At 47.0% G+C, this 18471-nt stretch overlaps 1 protein-coding gene across 1 annotated transcript; it reads left to right on the top strand.

Annotated features, from left to right (window-relative positions):
- The first annotated feature begins 702 nt into the window (after nt 1-702).
- LOC140655741 (olfactory receptor 11L1-like) lies at nt 703-1524 on the top strand. Its single transcript, XM_072870578.1, has one exon. It carries the CDS (start codon nt 703-705, stop codon nt 1522-1524), a length of 822 nt encoding a protein of 273 aa, XP_072726679.1.
- Nucleotides 1525-18471: the final 16947 nt, after the last annotated feature.

Raw genomic sequence — 18471 nt, 5'->3', positions numbered from 1 at the left:
CTCTGTCATGATCTCATTGAAAAGCCCTTTCTTTATCTGAACTGGAACCTCTTAACCTGCTCTATATCAATGCAAGAAATTGGCCTGCTCAGAGCAGCAGTAATATCTGAAGGGCAGTGTTTCAGACAGCTGAGACCGCTCACACAGTGGTGTGCTCAGCTTTCTCCTAGAAAGCTTATCTACCTTGCTATTTTTACAGAAACAATCTGTTTGAAATCATGGTACTGCTTTTCCTTGAGAAACTCTTTCCTTGCCACAGAGCAAAGAATCTCCGTTTTTCAGCACCTTATTCTAATTATGTTGGGGAAACTACTGAGCAGAGGAATGCAGGTCAAAATGTGAGCAAATACATATGATGTTTTTATTCCAGTGCGAGGAAGTGGTAGCTCCCTGAGGCAAGTCACTGCTGTGATCACAGAGCGTGCTCTTGGGACAAGCAGGTTTGCCCTCTTGTCCTGGTACTCTCCTTTTGAAGTGGAGGGAGGCAAAAATGAACTATGAACTAAAGCAAAGTTTATTACATTTTTGTTTTTTTTAGCAGCAATGTCCCTCATTGCTTTTCTTCAACTTAATGCAGAAATACATGATTTTTTTCTCACAGGCCTCCTTCCTGGCAAGAGGGAAAAGAAAGATAAACAAAGATTTATGGAAAAATACAAAGAGGACAATCAGATATCACCCATGGATTTCTTGCTGCTGGGAATGAGCAATATGCCCACACTCCTGATTCCTCTCTTTGTCCTATCAGTTACCATTTATTTGGTGACTGTGATTGGGAATATCCTCATAGTTGTGGTGGTGTCAGAGCAGCATCTGCACAGCGCCATCTACACTTTCTTGGGCACTCTGTCCTCCTTGGAGCCCTGGTACAGCTCCACCATCCTGCCCTGGCTCCTGGCTAGCTTCCTAACTGGGGACAGGACCATCTCTGCTCATGGCTGTATGGCTCAGTTCTACTTCTTCAGCTCTTTTGTAGCCACTGAGTGTTACCTGCTGGGAGCCATGTCCGGTGACTGGAACTTGGCTATATGCCAGACCCTGCCCTATGCAAGTCTCATGGTCTGGAAGGTCTGTCTGCAGCTGGTGGCCGCATCTTGGCTATTGGGTATGCTGGTGTCTGCAACACTCACAACTCTTTCGTCCCATATGACTTTTTGTGGCCCTAAGAAAATTGACTGCTTCTTTTGTGACTTTACCCCTCTGCTGGAGCTTTTCTGCAGTCACACCAGTGTGGTCACACTGGTATCTTTCATGTTTTTCCTGAGCATTCTCTTCCCCTTCTTGTTCACGCTGGTCTCCTATGTGTGCATCGTAGGTGCAATCCTGAGCATCCCGTCTAGTGTGGGCCGGCAGAAGGCCTTCTGCACCTCCTCCTGTCACCTCATTTTTGTCACTGTTTTCTACATCACTCTCCTCTTTTTCTACCTGATGCCTAAAACAGCTCTGCTCAAGCAGGTCAACAAAATGTTCTTTTTCTACACCATCCTGACACCCCTGGTCATTTATAGCCAGGGAAACAGGTAGGTCAAGGAGGCCATGAGGAAAGTGGTCAGGAAAGCCATGGCCAGCACCTAGAGTGCATAGTAATGTGTCATCTGCAGGCATGCATCATTTTTTCTTTTGGTTTGTGTAAGTAGGTAGTACTTTGACATGCATGTGGTGGCCAATGCCCCAGACATTGCTTTAGGACCACGAGATTTTGAGCATGTTTGTGGGATAAGAAGGGCCAGGGATAAGAGATTTCCTTTGAGAAAGGTCTAAGAGATAATTGGGTAAACTATGCTTTTTTTCTTTAAAGTTAATAATTTGCTTCTTTATTTAAAGCCAATTGGTGATTCCTTCTTTATGTGCAGTGGAAATGTTCTCAATTTTCTTTCTGTGAATGGAATAAAGGAATTGCTGATGAAATGTGATCTTCATGCATTGTAGAAATCTGCATGCCAGCCAGTGATCCTGGTCACTGCTGTGTTCAGTGGAGAGGCTCATTTCAGCACAGCTGCCCACCCCTATGCAGTTAGTTCTCATGATCTGAGATGCTCTCAGGTCTTCCAGAACTGGGTGTGTGGCTGGCATATAGAGCAAGGGACATAGGAAGGGATCTGCTGGGGTTTAACAGCAGTAGGTGAAAATGGAGGGAGGAAGGAGACATGAGGAGGGCATCGGAAAGTGTGACCTACGGTACTCACGCCTACTGACACAGACTCCACAGCCAGCCTGTCAGTTATGCAGCCCAGACCAAGGCTCATAATAACACAAGCCAGATGTTGAGTAACTCCACAGCACCCTGATGTGACCAGGGAACCTGTGGAATAAATATCAGGTAAAGAAGGCTCCTAGGTCAGCATTGAAAACAAAATCATGGCTCTCCCTCACTCATGCCCTTCGCTCCCCATCCCACATTCCATCTGTGGTGCTCTGGCTACAGCTCCAGTTGTGCTGCTGTACCTTCTCCTTGGTGTGGAAAGAGTGAGGCAACTCCATGTCCCACACTGCCTTCAGCCCTTGGCTGAGACAGCTTCCCTCCTCACCGCTCCTTCCTTGCTGTGAAGCCTCTACCCAGCTGTTCTCCAGAGCCAAAGGCTTAGGTGATGTCCAGGCCTGTTCCTCTCAGATATTAACTGCTTTTTTCCAGGCTGTCAGTAGAGATTAAGAGGATCAAAAGCTCAGCCTTATCTGTTCACTGAGCAAGAAGGGATGTCTGTGGAGGCTTCAGCAGTACTGATATCCTTTCCAGGTAAAATTCAAAAAGATAAGAGTTCAAGAGACAAATTTCAAGCTCAGCTTCCAAGAAGAGAGACAGGAGGTGCTGGAGATCATCTGGTCAAAAACTCCCTATAACAGGGGAATCCCTTCCCACCATTCTAGACAAGACATCCCCTTATAGATTTCCAACATTACTGGAGTGCCCAAGTACTGAAAGAAAGTCCTTTGATCTCGAGTCCCTGCTGTGTTGGATGGCCTGCCTGGTGGCCATGACTGGGGCCATGTTGATTGTAGTGATTTTGGGGGGTGCTCAGGAAAACACTACCCTGGCCTGCCTTGGAGGTTGTCAATCGTGTTCAGCCAGTCCATGGTACTCATCGAAGTCCAGGGTGATGCAGGCTGCAGTGGAATGGCAGTGAAATTTACTGACCATTAGGAAGGGCAGAGCAGTTCAGGTGAGATATGAGCTTGCCTCTTGAATGAGGGATTTCTTCCTGAAGTACCAGGAGCGACAACATGAATGGCCTCATTTGAATGAGTTACCCAGTATGTCTGTGATGCCTTTGGGAGAACAGAACTATTTCTAAAAAGCTTCAGAAGATAGGAGTCCAGTCCCCCTCTCTCCTCTCAAAGCATCAGGACAGTTTAGGTCCCCTTCTCTGGGAACCAAGGTGTCTATCCCACAATCCTCCTGAGTGAGCACAAGGCTCCTGAGTGGCTGTAGTGTTCCTACAGCCAAAACCATAGGCACCACTGTAGCCCAGAGGCAACCACAAGGCAAAGTTTCAGTATCCCCGCCTCAGCTGGGGTCAGTGGTCTGCAGTGGGGACACAGCCTTGACATCAACAAACAGACTTCCCTTCCCAGATCTCTCTCGTCTTCCACTCCACCACCTTTTCCTTTCATCACGTGACTCATCCTCAGTCAAGATCACAGCTCTGAAATGGCTGGGTCTTCAGGAAAAAGACGCAGGGAAAGGGAGGAGTTGGAGATGTGCTTTGTGCAAAGAAGTGGCTCAAATGCACAGCACTTTGCCCTGGAGCAGTTGGTGATTGACTCAAGAGGTAAGGATCAGAGTTCAGACCCATGTGGGTGACGTGACGGAGGACATCTTTTGTAGACCACCTGATGAAGGTTAGAAAGAGGATGTAATCTTTAGACAGCAAGTGGAATTTACAAAACTTAAGGCCCTGGTTCCCATGGGCGACCTGTGCTAGAAGGGTAGAGCTGAGGGGAAGGAGGAAGGTAATCCCTGGCATATCTAGGGGAGATGCTCTGCTGGATTGATTTTCAACAAAAAGACAAGACAGGACTGAGTGAAGAAGTGAAAGTGGATGGTAGGTTTGACTACAGTGTGAGTGATGGACTTGAACAATCAGACAGAATTGAGAAAAAAGAAATTTAGCAGTCCACCCTACATTTAAGAAGTTAAGGAATTCCTAAGAACTTAGGAATTTAGGCTTGCCTGGAGATCTTCTTTCCACACTGTCCTTGCAGACTCTTCTGCAGGGAAAAAAATGCCCCAAGAAGCTGCACAATCATAAAGGACAAACCCTTCAAAACAGAAGAGCGAGCCATTGCAATGGGCAGAAAGTCGAGGAAGAGTTGTGCTAGGCAGCACAGGTGAACAGGGAACTCCTCATGGAGCAAAAAATAGAAGAATACAGAAAAAAATTGTTTCTTTCTCCCACCTTGCCTACACTGGCAGCAGCTTTGCTGTATTTCTTCTTGTTTCTCCACCTGTCTGTGCTGCTGCTGTTCTTGCTTAGAGGATCTCTGAGTATGGAGTTTCAGTTGCAGAACAGGCACTCACCCTGTGGGTTCTGCTATGGAGAGCTGTCCATTGGAGGAAGGTGCCCAAGCCCCCTTCTAAGCTTTGGGGCTCTGGGCAATTCAGTCCATGGGTGGGGACAAAATTGACTCTCCTTCTAGGGCACCCGATCTTCAGGACATCCAAAAGAACATAGCTCTCCATTGGAATATCTGGGAGTCCAGCAGACAAGCCATGAAGTTTGTAAAAGCCATGGAAATCCTGCTGAGCATCTGCTTGTGGGAAACTGGAATGGGCCTTTGGTGTCCTTGGTTGGAAAATGGGTACAGAGATAGTGAGAAGAGTTTGGAGGTATGAACTTTGAAACTGGATTCCTTTGCTCTCAGCAGTGTCTAGTTTCTTATCAGGGGAATATCTTATTGCAATCATCTTCCAGCTCAAAGAGGTGCCAGAACAGGGCAGCTGAGACAAGGACTGATGGACAGACTGGCTCTCCTCACTCTGCACAAAAGGACAGTCCTTTTCCCTCTAATGCAGTAGAAATGCCAAGGATTTATGCTTTAAGTCACTCCTCAGGTGTGGTGAGGCAACGACAACAAAATTAACCAATAAAAAATCCCCACAGCTCTGCTCTGAAGTTAGGCAAATTGGGAATAAAAATGCTGAAAAACTCTTTAATATTACCAGCAGATTTAATCTGAGACCAGCCTATCTGCCTTTTCACCCATTGCTATAGGGCAGGACTAGGTTCTCCACAGCCAAAAGCAGAGGCCCCTGCTCCCATTGCCAGCCTCAACCAGCACCATGGGTCATGAAAGCTCATAAAAGGGACCTGCCAAATGTCTTCCTTAAAGGGCAGAGACAGTTTGGGTCTTTCTATGAGTAAAGGAGTAGGTTTTGCTCAAAGAAGTCTGTCCTAAGTTATGGATGCTTTTCTCTCCATTAACAGGCATTTGTGCTAAGAGGTAGCAAATGACCAATGGCAGCTCCATCAGCAAATTTCATATCCTGCCATTCGAAGGCATGCAGGAGATGCAGCTGTTGCACTTCTGGCTTTTCCTGGTTATCTACCTGGCTGCCTTCCTGGGCAAGAGCCTCATCATCACAGCCGTAGCCTACGACAACCTCCTCCATACACCCATGTACTGCTTCATACTCAGCTGCTCCTGGACCTCGGCTCCATCTCCACCATTGTCCCTCCATGGTCAATTCCCTCTGGGAAATAAAGACCATTTCCCAGTCAGGATGACCTGCCCAGGTATTTTGCTTTCTCTTTTTTATATTAGCAGAGTATTGTCTTCTGACTGTCATGGCCTACGACCGCTGTGCTGCCATCTGCAAATACCTGCACTATGGGACCCTCCTGGGCAGCAGAACTTTTGCAAAAAAGGCAGCAGCTGCCAGGGGCAGTGTTTTTCTCAATGCTGTGCTTCACACTGCCAATACATTTTTTTCTACCTCTCGGCCAAGGCAATGCTGTGGACCAGATCTTCTGTGAAGTCAATCATCTTCTCAAGCTCTCCTGCTCAGACTCCTACCTCAGGGCAGTTTGACTTCTTGTGGTTAGTCTTTCTGTAGCTTCAGGGGTTTTTTGTTTTCATTGTGCGGTCTTACTTGCAGATCTTCAGGGCTCTGCTTAGGATCGCCTCTGAGCAGGAACATCACAAAGCCTTTTCCACAAGCCTCCCTCACCTGGCCGTCATCTCCCTGTTTATCAGCACTGCCATGTTCAATTACCTGAAGCCCCTTTCCATCTCCTCCCCATCCTTGGATCTGGTGCTGGCAGTTCTGTACTTGGAGGTACCTCTAGCAGTGAACCCCCTCATCTACAGCATGAGGAATAATGAGCTCAAGGATGCCATTAGGAAAATGATATCATGATTGCTTCTCAATAGTGATAAATTTCCCATCACTCTCTAAAAATGACTCCCAGACTATCGCTTTGCATGCCTGTACTTTGAGGTTTTTCAGCTATGCTTATTATAATCATCATAATCATTGTATTTATTGTCATTATTGCTATAATTCTTTTAGTGGTAATCTTTGGTTATTAAGTTTCTACATAAATGTTTAGATACATCTCACTTCTTTTGAGGAATGAACCTGCTGAAACCTACGTAAAAGAGTGTCTAATGCTGGGTCAGAGCTGACTGCCTCCTAGCACCTCTGTAATAGAAAGGGATCTCCCAAGCACAGTACCTGGAGACTCAACTTGTCTTCCAAGGCTGGTGCCAAGAACAGGCATGAGCAACAGCATTGAAAAATGACCTGGTGCTTCATGAGTTCAGGAGCAAACAGCTCATTGTCATAGTATGACCTGTTAGAGATCAAGGGTCGGATTTTGGACTCACCTGTTGGTTTGTGGTGACAGTAGTGATGGTGAATATTCACAGAGGTACATACACAGGACTGTCCCACACATGTATCATGGTTTAACCATAGCCAGAGATGAAATAACACACAGCTTTTCGCTCACTCACACCCCAGGGTTGGATGGGGAGAGAATTCGAAGAGTAAAAGTGACATAACTTGTGGGTTGATATAAGAATACTTTAAGAATTGAAATAAAATTAATAATAATAGAATATACAAAGCAAGTGATGTACCATGCAATTGCTCAACAGCCAGCGACCAATACCAGCAAGTCTCTGAGGAGCGATCACTGCACCCAGCCAAATCCTCCCAGTATCTATACTGAGCATGACGTCATATGGTATGCAATAGCCCTCTGGCCAGTTTGGATCAACTATCCTGGCTGTATCCCCTCTCATCTTCTTGTGCACCTGGCAGAGCATGGGAAGGTGAAAAGTCCTTGACTTAGTATAAAAACTACTTAGCAACAACTAAAATAAAAGTGTGTTATCACACAGTTATCCTAAATGCAAGGCAGTGCACTATACCAGCTACTAGGAAGAACATTAACTCTGTCATCCCAGCCGAAAACAGGACAGCATGACAAGGCAGGTCATGTCCTCCTGGAGAGAAATCTGGAGCTTCCTGGAGAGCCCAGAGGATCTCCATGGACTGTGTGTGCCTGGGGTGGGCAGTGACAGGAGACGCACAGCGTGAGAGGTCACCCAAGGTGGACTCATCCTGAGGTAAAGCATTAAGTCCGGGTTTCACAGGGAAACAAGGAGTCTGTGATGCCAGGAAAGACACATGGAAAAGAGACTGGAAAGATGCAGGAGCTGGCTGAGGAGCCACACAGCCCGGACTCTCTTGCTGTCTTTGGGAGAGTGGCTGGTGGGTGCAGAAAAGGGGGCAAATGAAGTCAAGGTTGAGGATCATCTACAGATGATCACAAGAGAGGCAGAGAGTGACCATCTTCTGATTCCTCGTGCCTATGGGGCCAGCTGCAGCCCCGGGACTGCTGCTGAAGCTGACCCTCCTCTCTTTCCTCCAGGAGCTGCTCTACACTTCAGAGGTGCTGGGCCTCTGGTGTGAATGTCTGGACTTCTGCAGAACTGTGAAGTGGGCACTGTCATGGGGCCAACCCATACTGGGCTGCTATGCTGGGCTGGGGAGAAGGCAGGGGAGGTGGGGAGAGCTGGGGAGGGGGTGGGCTGGAAAGATCCAGCAGAGGAAAATGCTGGTGTACAGCTAAGCTGTGTGAGTGTGCAGAGTGGGGGGCATACAACAGGGTTCACCCAGAACAGTATCCATGGTAAAGGAATCAAGGCACCAAGGTGAAGAGAGGGGCCTGTTCTATACCATGTTCCATGGACACCCTGAGGAAGATGTCCCTGGGGAATTTTCCAAGATCAGTCACACACAGGCCATTTCTATCTCTGCCCATACACCCCAGCCATGAGGAATGACCTCTGCTGCATGGTCACATCTATCCTCCTCTGAGGCTCAGTGATTTCCAACTGCTCCAGCACTATTAATAAAAAGGAAACCATTTTCCTACTGACACTCATTACACACCAAGTCCCATAGCTCATGCTAGAGCTGCTTGCTCAGCCAAGCCTGTTCTCAGACAGTTCCAGCTAGATCAGGTACTCACAGCCTTCTCTAGACAAATTTGGAAAAGTCTTCATTGACTAAGATCCCATCAACTCGCCTGGGTCTGTGCTCCTGTGTTTCACTCTGAGAGATTTATCAAAAACCCGTCTCTCTCAGCTACTCCTTGTACATAATGTGCTCCAGGACCCAAAGATCGTTCTGAGCTTTGCGGGACTTGCTCCAGTCTGTTAGGGTCTTTTTTGTACTTGGGCCTCCCATACTGGATGCAGCAGCAGTGATGGTGTCCTGTAGTGGGTTTACATTGGCCAGCAATGCTCAGTTAATCCAGCTCCTCAACAGGACAGCGGAGAAACAAATATGGAAAAGCTCATGGGAGAAGATAAAGACAGAAATCATTTACCAGTTACTATCATAGGCAAACCAGACTTGACATAGAGAAGGTAATTTTTTTTTATTGCCAATTAAAATAGTTTTGTATACAGAGAAACTATGAAAAAAATATTAAAGAGTATCCTCCCCCCCCTTTTTTTCCCCAGGCTCAAATTACTCCTTCATTCTGAATTCTTCTAACCACCTGAACCCCTACAGGTGCAGGAGGGATGGGGAATGGCGGTTTATATTCAGTATATTACATCTCTGCCACTCCTTCCTTTTCACTCTCCCCAGCTCCAGCGTGGGTCGTCTCCACAGGATCCCAAAGTATTTGCGATGAAGGCTATATATTTTTCATTTCTTTGGTCTCACATTTCCCCTTTATACTCACAGAATCAGAGAATTTTTGAGCTTGGAAGGGACCTCTGGAGATCATCTAATACAACAGGCCAGTGCAAGAAAGGTCAGCTATAGCCAGTTGCCTAGGACTATGTCCAGGAAGCCTTTCAGTACCTCCAAGGATGGAGACTCCACACCCTCTGTTGTAAACCTGTTCCAGTGCTTGACCACCTGCTCTGTACTGTTTTCTTCTGTTCAGAAAGAATTTAATTTGTTTTAATTTGTGCCCATCACTTCTTGTCCTGTGACTTGGAAAGAATGTTAGACAAGAGTTTGGCTCCCTTTTCATCATTCCTTGCCATCACGTATTTGTAGTCATTAACCAGGTGCCATTGAGACTTTTCTTCTCTTGGCTAAACAGAACAAGATCTCTCATCTTTTCCTCTGATGAAAAATGCTGCATTCACTTAAACCATCTTTGCGCCCCTTTGCTAGACGTGCTTTAGTAGGTCAATAACTTTCTTGTACTGGGGAGCCCAGCACTGGAGACAGCACTCCACATGTGGAACCACCAGTTTTGAGTAGCAGGGAAAGATCACCTCCCTTGATCTGCTGACAATATTTTTCCTAACGCAGCCCAGGAGGCTGTTGACCTTTGCCGGGAGGGTGCATAGCATCCTCATGCACAGGTTTTTGTTTTCCAGGACCTCAAGGTCTTTCTCTGCAGAGCTGCTATCTAGCCAGTCCTCCCCCAGCATGATGTCCACAGTGTGGCTGGGACACAGGATATCCTCCCCAACGGATATTCTCAGTAGCAACTTGTCCTTCTTGGAGATCGTCTTCACCTCTGTCACAGGGTCCACAGTGCTACAGAGTCACCTGGGACAGCAAACTGCCCTCCTGCCAGGGCTGCACAGCCCAGACCTGTTTTTCCCTGGTCTTCGGGACTGCAGATTTTGCTCTCTTTGTGGGAACCTCAATCATCATGATGTTGCCAGCTTCTATCCACTCCAGCATGTCTCTTCAAATTCTTTCTACATAATGGGTTCAAGGTTTTTGGTACCACATTTCCATGGGATAAGTCTGCCTTTGGCCCTTGTGCCACACTGGAAGTGCTGCAGCTCAAATGTGCAGCAAAGCCCTCAGCTTCAGTCACAGAAAAGAGGATTGTGAGTCCCGTGTGCCATCACAGACCTGTGACACCAGTGGAACGATAGCTGAGGTGGGGAAGGACAGGTCCCACAGCTTTTGTGGTCGATAGAGATACAGCATATTTAGGAGACATGCACAGGGAAGATGAGGAGGAGGTGGGATGGCCTGTGTGATGACAGGGCAGCTGACATATACAGAGCTCCTCTGTGGGATAGGGAACAATTTACATGGGAGCTTGTTTGAGTGGGTCAAACGAAAGGCCAGAAAAGATGACATTGTGGTAGGATGTAGTTGTGGTTTGACCCTGGTCTGCAACTAAACACCCACAGTGTCGCTTGTTCACTCTGCATCTCGACCCTCAGTGGTTCGAGAGCGAATCGGAAGTGCAAAGGCAAGAATTCTTGTGGGGCGAGTTAAACACAGCTTAATATCTGAAGCAAAAGCATTTTGTACCAGCAAAACAAAATGAAGAAATCATTTGCGACTTCCCATTTGTAGGCACATTTTTAGGCATTCTCAGAAAAGCATGCCTTTATCACACATATTGGTTATTTGGGAAGACAAATGCCATGACGATGCACGTACCCCCCTTCTTCCTCCTTTCTTTGAGTTTTTATTGCTGAGTACACTGGAATATGGCATAGAATATCCCTTTGGTCAATTTGCGATAGCTGCCCCAGCTGTGCTCCTTCATACTCCTTGCATACCTCCAGCCTTCTTGCTGTGGGGGCAGACTACGGAAAAGAGAAAGACTTCCTGATGTGCAATAACCTTCAGAAATAGACAAATCACTGGTGTGTTATCTGTGCTGGTTTACTAAGAAATCCAAAGCACAGCATCCTAAGGACTGCTACAAAGAAAATTAACTTCATCCCAGTGAGACCCAGGAGAGAGCTACAGCCCAAAGAGTCAGGCTGAAAAACTAACAAAATCTTCTTTAAACACCCCAAGGAAATCTGTGGTTAGAAACACAGAATCATAGAATAATTTAGGTTAGAAAAGAGCCTTAAGATCATCGAGTCCAACCGTAAACCTAACACTACCAAGACCACCACTAAACCATGTACCTAAGCGCCATGTCTACACGTCTTTTAAATACCTCCAGGGATGGTGACTCAACCACTTCCCTGGGCAGCCTTTTCCGATGCATGACAACACTTTCGGTGAAGAAATTTTTCCTGATATCCAATCTAATCGTCCCCTGGTGCACCTTGAGGCCACTTCCTCTTGTCCTATCACTAGTTACGTGGGAGAAGAGACTGACTCCCACCCCTCTACAACCTCCTTTCAGGTAGTTGTAGAGAGCAATAAGATCTCCCCTCGCCTCCTTTTCTCCAGGCTATACAACCCCAGTTCCTTCAGCTGCTCCTCATAAGACTTGTTCTGTAAACCCTTCACCAGCTTCGTTGCCCTTCTCTGGACACACTCCAGCGACTCAATGTCTTTCTTGTAGTGAGGGGCCCAAACCTGAACACAGTATTCGAGGTGCGGCCTCACCAGTGCCGAGTACAAGGGCACGATCACTTCCCTAGTCCTGCTGGTCACACTATTTCTGATACAAGCCAGGATGCCATTGGCTTTCTTGGCCACCTGGACATACTGCTGGCACATAGTCAGACAGCTGTCAACCAACACCCACAGGTCCTTCTCTGCCTGGCAGCTTTCCAGCCACTCTTCCCCAAGCCTGTAGAATTTCATGGGGTTGTTGTGACTCAAGTGCAGGACCCAGCACTTAGCCTTGTTGAGTCTCATTCAATTGGCCCCAGCCCATCGATCCAGCCTGTCCAGGTCCCCCTGTAGAGCCTTCCTACCCTCAAGCAGATCAACACTCCCGCCCAACTTGGAGTCATCTGCAAACTTACTGAGGGTGCACTTGATCCCCTCATCCAGATCATTGATAAAGGTATTAAACAGAACTGGTGCCAACACAGAGCCCTGGGGAACACCACTTGTGACCAGCTGCCAACTGGATTTAACTCCATTCACCACCATTCTTTGGGCCCGGCCATCCAGGCAGTTTTTTACCCAGCGAAGAGTACACCCGTCCAAGCCATGAGCAGACAGTTTCTCCAAGAGAAGTTGGAGGGAAATGGTGTCAGAGGCTTTACTAAAGTCCAGGTAAACAACATCCTCAGCCTTTCCCTTATCTGCTAAGTGGGATCCCTAAGTGAGATCTTGTCATAGAAGGAGATCAGGTCAAGTCAAGAAGTACCTGCCTTTCATAAACCCATGCTGACTAGGCCTAATCACCTGGCTGTCCTGTACTTGCAGAGTGATAGCACTCAAGATGATCATCTGCTCCATAAACTTCCCTGGCACCGAGGTCAGACTGACAGGCCTGTAGATCACCAGATCCTCCTTCTGGCCCTTCTTGTAGATGGGCGTCACATTTGGTAACCTCAAGTCAACTGATGTTGAAGTGTGATGTTCTCCTGTGAGAGATTTATCATCCCAACATTTCGAAATAAAAAATTCTTTCTTATCCATGAATAGCTGTGGGAAGTCCCATTTGTATTGTATACATCCCACTGTTCTCAGTGCCCCGCAGTTATATCATCTGGGATGTAACACCATCCTGGGACAGCGATGGCTGCACACCCTGTATGTGAATCCTCAGCCAATTTCAATAGCTTCCAAGTGTTATTAATGCCTACTGCACAGTGAAGGTTACCTTGGAAACACTGAGACCAGAAACTCCCATTTTTGGACCAAGTTATTTTTCTTTCCCTATGATATAAATGTATATGTTTGCCCTTTTGGCCATGAATTAAGTAATCATTTTTTTCACTTGTATAAAGTTTCTTTGAAATAGTCCTGCCAGTCCCCAGCTGCAAGGAGTATAGGTACATGATAGTCATGTGATGGAGGGGGTTTAGTGCTATGGGGATTTTGGGTAGTAGTAGTGGTAGGCTTTAGGGTAGTTTCTGGGACCAGAGGTAGTGGTACACAGTAGGGTCCAACTTCTCCCTAAGCACAATCTCAAAGGAAAATTCCATAGACCTTCATGCAGCTATTGGGACCACATATGCTTCCTTGCCACTAAGGCATATATTTCCTTTTCCAAATAGTCCATGGCTTTACATTTTCAATTTTTACAATTGCTGGTCTGGTCAATGCCTCCACTTCATTGGGGATGTTCGTAAAAATCCCTTGTAAGCTCATACTACTGATCTTGGCATTGGTGGTACAGCGGTTAGGATTATTTTATAGAGGAAACTAAACAAGCAGGTCCATTTAAATATGTTGAGTCGATCTGATCCTGTAACAATGTAACTGAATATAAGTTTCTAATACATTAGGTGTTATGATTGACTTCCGGTCCAAGATATGGCTTAAACTGAGACAATAATGTGTCTTCCACGACCCTCTAACCTGACTTCCACTCTCTTGAAAGTGTTCAGATCACTGAGGATATGAATCTGGCCTCAGCTCTCTCCTTCCCTACCAACAATGAGAACTTCCCAAGCTCCCAAGGTGCTAGCCGTCGCATGTGGCACAAAACTCTTGTGCCCTCTCCTGCCCAGGCAGACAGGCCCAGAGTAGACATAAGCCACAGACTTTCAGCTATCAGGTAGGATGAGATGTGCTGGGAAGGTCACAGGTACAGAACCTTCACCCCAGCTGGGAAACTTAAAGACTGGAACTCACCTTCTATCCCTTATTACCTGTGTGGGAGTCTCCACAGCATGAAAATGAAATGTCCAGGACTCCTAGAAAACCATCTAGGGCACAGCCTTGTGCTCCAACAGCACACAATCAGATTTTTAAATTCCAGTAAAAAATCCATTCCAGAACAAAGCAGCAAATTCCTGCTGCCTCTCAGAAAAGAGAGGCTGAGGTTGCAAGCTCTTTAACACCACTGTCTCCAGGCACACATTACTCATGACATGCTTCTCAAAGGAGAAAAATCAGGTGTCCCTGCTACCCTGTGCCAATGTGGGGAGTAGCAAAAGACGAAAGGTTCCCACGCATCCTCCCTTTGCCAGCTCTGGCCATCAGCGAGGGGCTGAAACGGATAACGCCGAATGTATGAGCATTCTGCAATACTCATTTCTGTAACAGATCCCAATGAAATCCAGAAGTATAAAATGCCATTACACGTCTGTGAGTGCCTGCCTGCGCTGCCTGCACAGAGTGCTACCTGCTGGCAAAGCCCTCTGCAGCCCTGATGTCTAACTTTTCCTAAGCCTGGGCAGAGGCTGGAGGCACGCAACACCCCACACTGATCACTGTGACTTTGCCACCTAAAGCTAATGGAGACAATTCTCTCAGAGAAAACCCGTCCATGTTCTCTTGTGGGGCTCTTGTAGAATTTTAGGGGAAAGTCTGGGCAACAGCGTAGGCCATCCATTACAGCCAATGCTTTCTCATTTCCCATATATTACAAAGCTTTCTCATATCCCATATATTACGTGAGCATCTACGTGACATACTTTTACAACCAGGTTCTCTACCCGGGCAGCAATATTTTGCCACAGCACTGCAGCCTAGGTGGGTTTGCCTCTGCGCTGCCAATTGTTCTGCTTCCATTGCTGTAACCACCCCCACAGGGCATTTACCACCATCCATGAGTCAGTATAGAGATAGAGCACTGGCCACTTTTCTCGTTCAGCAATGTCTAAAGCCAGATGGATGGCCTTTAATTCTGCAAATTGGCTCGATTCACCATCTCCTTCAGCAGTTTCTACAACTTGTCGTCTAGGACTCCATACAGCAGCTTTCCATCTCCGATGTTTTCCTACAATACAACAGGACCCATCAGTGAACAGTGCATATTGCTTCTCATTTTCTGGTAGTTTATTGTACAGTGGGGCCTCAGCATGCATTACCGCCTCCTCTGGTGATATTCTAAAATATTTGCCTTCTGGCCAGTCCATAATTACTTCCAAGATTCCTGGGCGACTGGGGTTTCCTATCCGAGCCTGTTGTGTGATCCGTGCAACCCACTTACTCCACGTAGCATCAGTTGCATGATGTGCAGAGAGGACCCTCCCTTTGAATATCCAGCCCAGTACCGGCAGCCAGGGTGCCACAGGAGGAGCTGTGCTTCAGTACCAACCACTTCTGAAGCAGCTCGAACCCCTTCATATGCTGTCAATATCTCTTTTTCATTTGGAGTATAGCAGGCATCGGATCCTCTGTATCCCCAACTCCAAAGCCTAGGGGTCGACCTCGAGTCTCCCCTGGTGCTTTCTGCCAGAGGCTCCAGGTTGGGCCATTCTCCCCGGCTGCGGTGTAGAACACATTTTTTTACATCTTGCCCTGCCTGGACTGGCCCAAGGGCTACTGCATGAACTATCTCCCATTTAATTTGTTCAAAGGCTTGCCATTGCTTGAGGCCCCATTTGACATCGTTCTTGTTCCAGGTCACTTGATAGAGAGGGCTTATGATCACACTGTAATTTGGAATATGCATTCTCCAAAAACCCACGACACCTAAGAAAGCTTGTGCTTCCTTTTTGCTAGTTGGTGAAGACATGGCTGTTATTTTGTTAATCACATCCATTGGGATCTGACAATGCCCATCTTGCCATTTTAGTCCTAAAAACTGGATCTCCTGTGCAGGTCCCTTGACCTTACTTTGTTTTATGGCAAAACTGGCTTTCAGGAGGATTTGGACTATTTTCTTCCCTTTCTCAAAAACTTCTTCTGCTGTATTGCCCCACACGATAATGTCATCAATGTATTGCAGATGTTCTGGAGCTTCACCCTGTTCCAGTGCTGTCTGGATCATTCCATGGCAAATGGTAGGGCTGTGTTTCCACCCCGGGGCAATCGATTCCAAGTGTACTGAACACCCCTCCAAGTGAAAGCAAACTGTGGCCTGCACTCTGCTGCCAAAGGGATTGAGAAAAACACATTAGCGATATCACTTGTAGCATACCATTTGGCTGCTTTTGACTCCAGTTCGTATTGAAGTTCCAGCATGTCCGGCACGGCAGCACTCAGCGGCAGCCTGACTTCATTCAGGCCACGATAGTCTACTGTTAGTCTCCACTCTCCATTAGACTTTTGCATTGGCCATATGGGACTGTTAAAAGGTGAACGAGTCTTACTGATCACCCCTTGGATCTCCAGTCAATGGATCAGTTTATGGATGGGAATCAGGGAGTCTCGGTTGGTACGATATTGCCTCCAGTGCACTGTTGTGGTAGCAATTGGCTCCTGTTGTTCTTCAACCCTCAGCAACCCCACAACAGAAGGGTCCTCTGAGAGACCAGGCAAGGTAGACAGCTGTTAAATTTCCTCTGTCTCCAAGGCAGCTATACCAAAAGCCCACCGGTACCCCTTTGGGTCCTTGAAATACCCTCTCTTGAGGTAGTCTATGCCAAGGATGCATGGAGCCTCTGGGCCAGTCACAATGGGGGGCTTTTGCCATTCATTCCCAGTTAGGCTCACTTCGGCCTCCAATACCATCTGATGGGATCCCCCTGTCACTCCAGAAATACAGATGGGTTCTGCCCCTATATAGCTTGATGGCATTAGGGTACACTGTGCACCGGGTCTGATGTGCCAGGCCATCGAATCCACACAGTCCAGTAAACCCGGTTGTCCCTTTCCTCCACCTGGCTGGAGGCAGGGCCCCCCTAGTCCTGGTCATAATATTAATTACCCATTTCTTGTATATATGAGTCAGGAACCCCTTCATTAAAATCAGGAGTAAGATCAGCCCTTTTACTCTGTCTGGGGAACTGTCCACTGGAAACTGGAGCAGCAATTTTCCTGGAAGAACACCCTTTGGTGATTGTTTTTCCTTGCAACTCACGTACCTGCGCCTCTAGGGTGGAGGTAGGTTTTCCATCCCCCTTCCTCATGTCCTCTCCGTGGTCATACAGGTAAAACCATAGGGTGCCCCGTGGTGTGTACCCTCTATATCCTCTCTCTTGAGCAGAGGAACTCTGACTCCTAATAGCTGAGATACTGGTCCGTACAGGTGGAAAGTAGGACCTATCTTCTTCGAGTTGCTGGACCTTCTGGGACAGTTTCTCCACAGCCGAGACAAGGGAGGAAGAGATACTTTACTCATATTCCCGGAGCTGACTAGCCACTTCATCCACCGTTGGACCCTCTCCGTCTTTCCAGTTCAGTATTGCCAAAGGGTTGGCACACAACAATGGTGCGTTCCATACCAACTTCTGCCACATGTGTTGTGTGCACTGGACCTCATCTGGATCTTTGGGTAACCGCTCGTCATCCAGGTCACGGTAAATCACCTCCAGCACAGCTAATTCCCTCAGGTACTGGTTATCTTTCTCCAAGGTGGTCCATTTCCCGGGGCGATGTTCCTTGAACAACAGGTTCCTTGACAGGATATCCTTCCTTCATAGCTGACAGGAGTCGTCTCCAGAGGCTGAGGGCTGGTGCCCCTTTTCCAATCGCTTTGTCAATGCCCCCTTCCCTAGAAAGGGATCCCAGCTGTTTGGCTTCCTTACCCTCTAATTCCAGGCTACTGGCCCCACTATCCCAGCATCGGAGCAGCCAGGTGACTACATGCTCGCCTGGACGACGGCTGAAATCTTTTTGCATATCTCGCAGCTCACTCAGGGATAGGGATCAGGTAGTTTCCATGTCATCCTCAAGTTGGATCCACAAGATGGCCAGCGAATAGTACATTGAGGTATAATACCATCTTGCAATTAATGTTTTTTTAGGCAGGAGGGTAAATGGAATGAAATACATTATGAGGTATTTATTTTTTAATTTCAGAAATCATCCGGAGAGGCAAAAACTGTGTGGCATTATCCTGCAAGATTCTAAGCTATTGATTTTGAAAAAAACAGGGAAGGAATAAGAGTTTAAGACGATGTTTCTCTCCCTGTAGCATTGGTAAAGGTTTTTGAAATGTGGAAAAGAGGAGGAGGGAAAGCAGGAATAGGTGGGGGAGGGGGAAGAAGAGGACCGCCAGAAGGAGCAGCACCTTTGTTTAGAACTTGCCAGCCAGCAAAAGATCAGTGTGCTGTCTGTAAAGAGAGGGTGATTTGGAAAAGTGAATGTCCCAAAATGAGAGAATTGGATCGTTCGCTATAGGCAATAAACTTTATTACTGTGAATGAAGAGGACTGAAGGAGACCAGGGGAGTCAATCCCAGCTGAACCCCTGGTTACATTAAAGCTCGGAAATGATGAAGTAGAATTTTTAGCTGCTACACAAGCCACATATTCGATATT

Source organism: Ciconia boyciana, chromosome 8 (assembly GCF_034638445.1).
Source record: "Ciconia boyciana chromosome 8, ASM3463844v1, whole genome shotgun sequence".
In the NCBI taxonomy this organism is placed as follows: domain Eukaryota; kingdom Metazoa; phylum Chordata; class Aves; order Ciconiiformes; family Ciconiidae; genus Ciconia; species Ciconia boyciana.
This window is presented reverse-complemented; position numbering and strand designations above follow the sequence as displayed.

Excerpts from the sequence above, each read along its gene's own strand:
- LOC140655741 (XM_072870578.1), top strand. The coding sequence starts at position 703 with ATGAGCAATATGCCCACACTCCTGATTCCTCTCTTTGTCCTATCAGTT.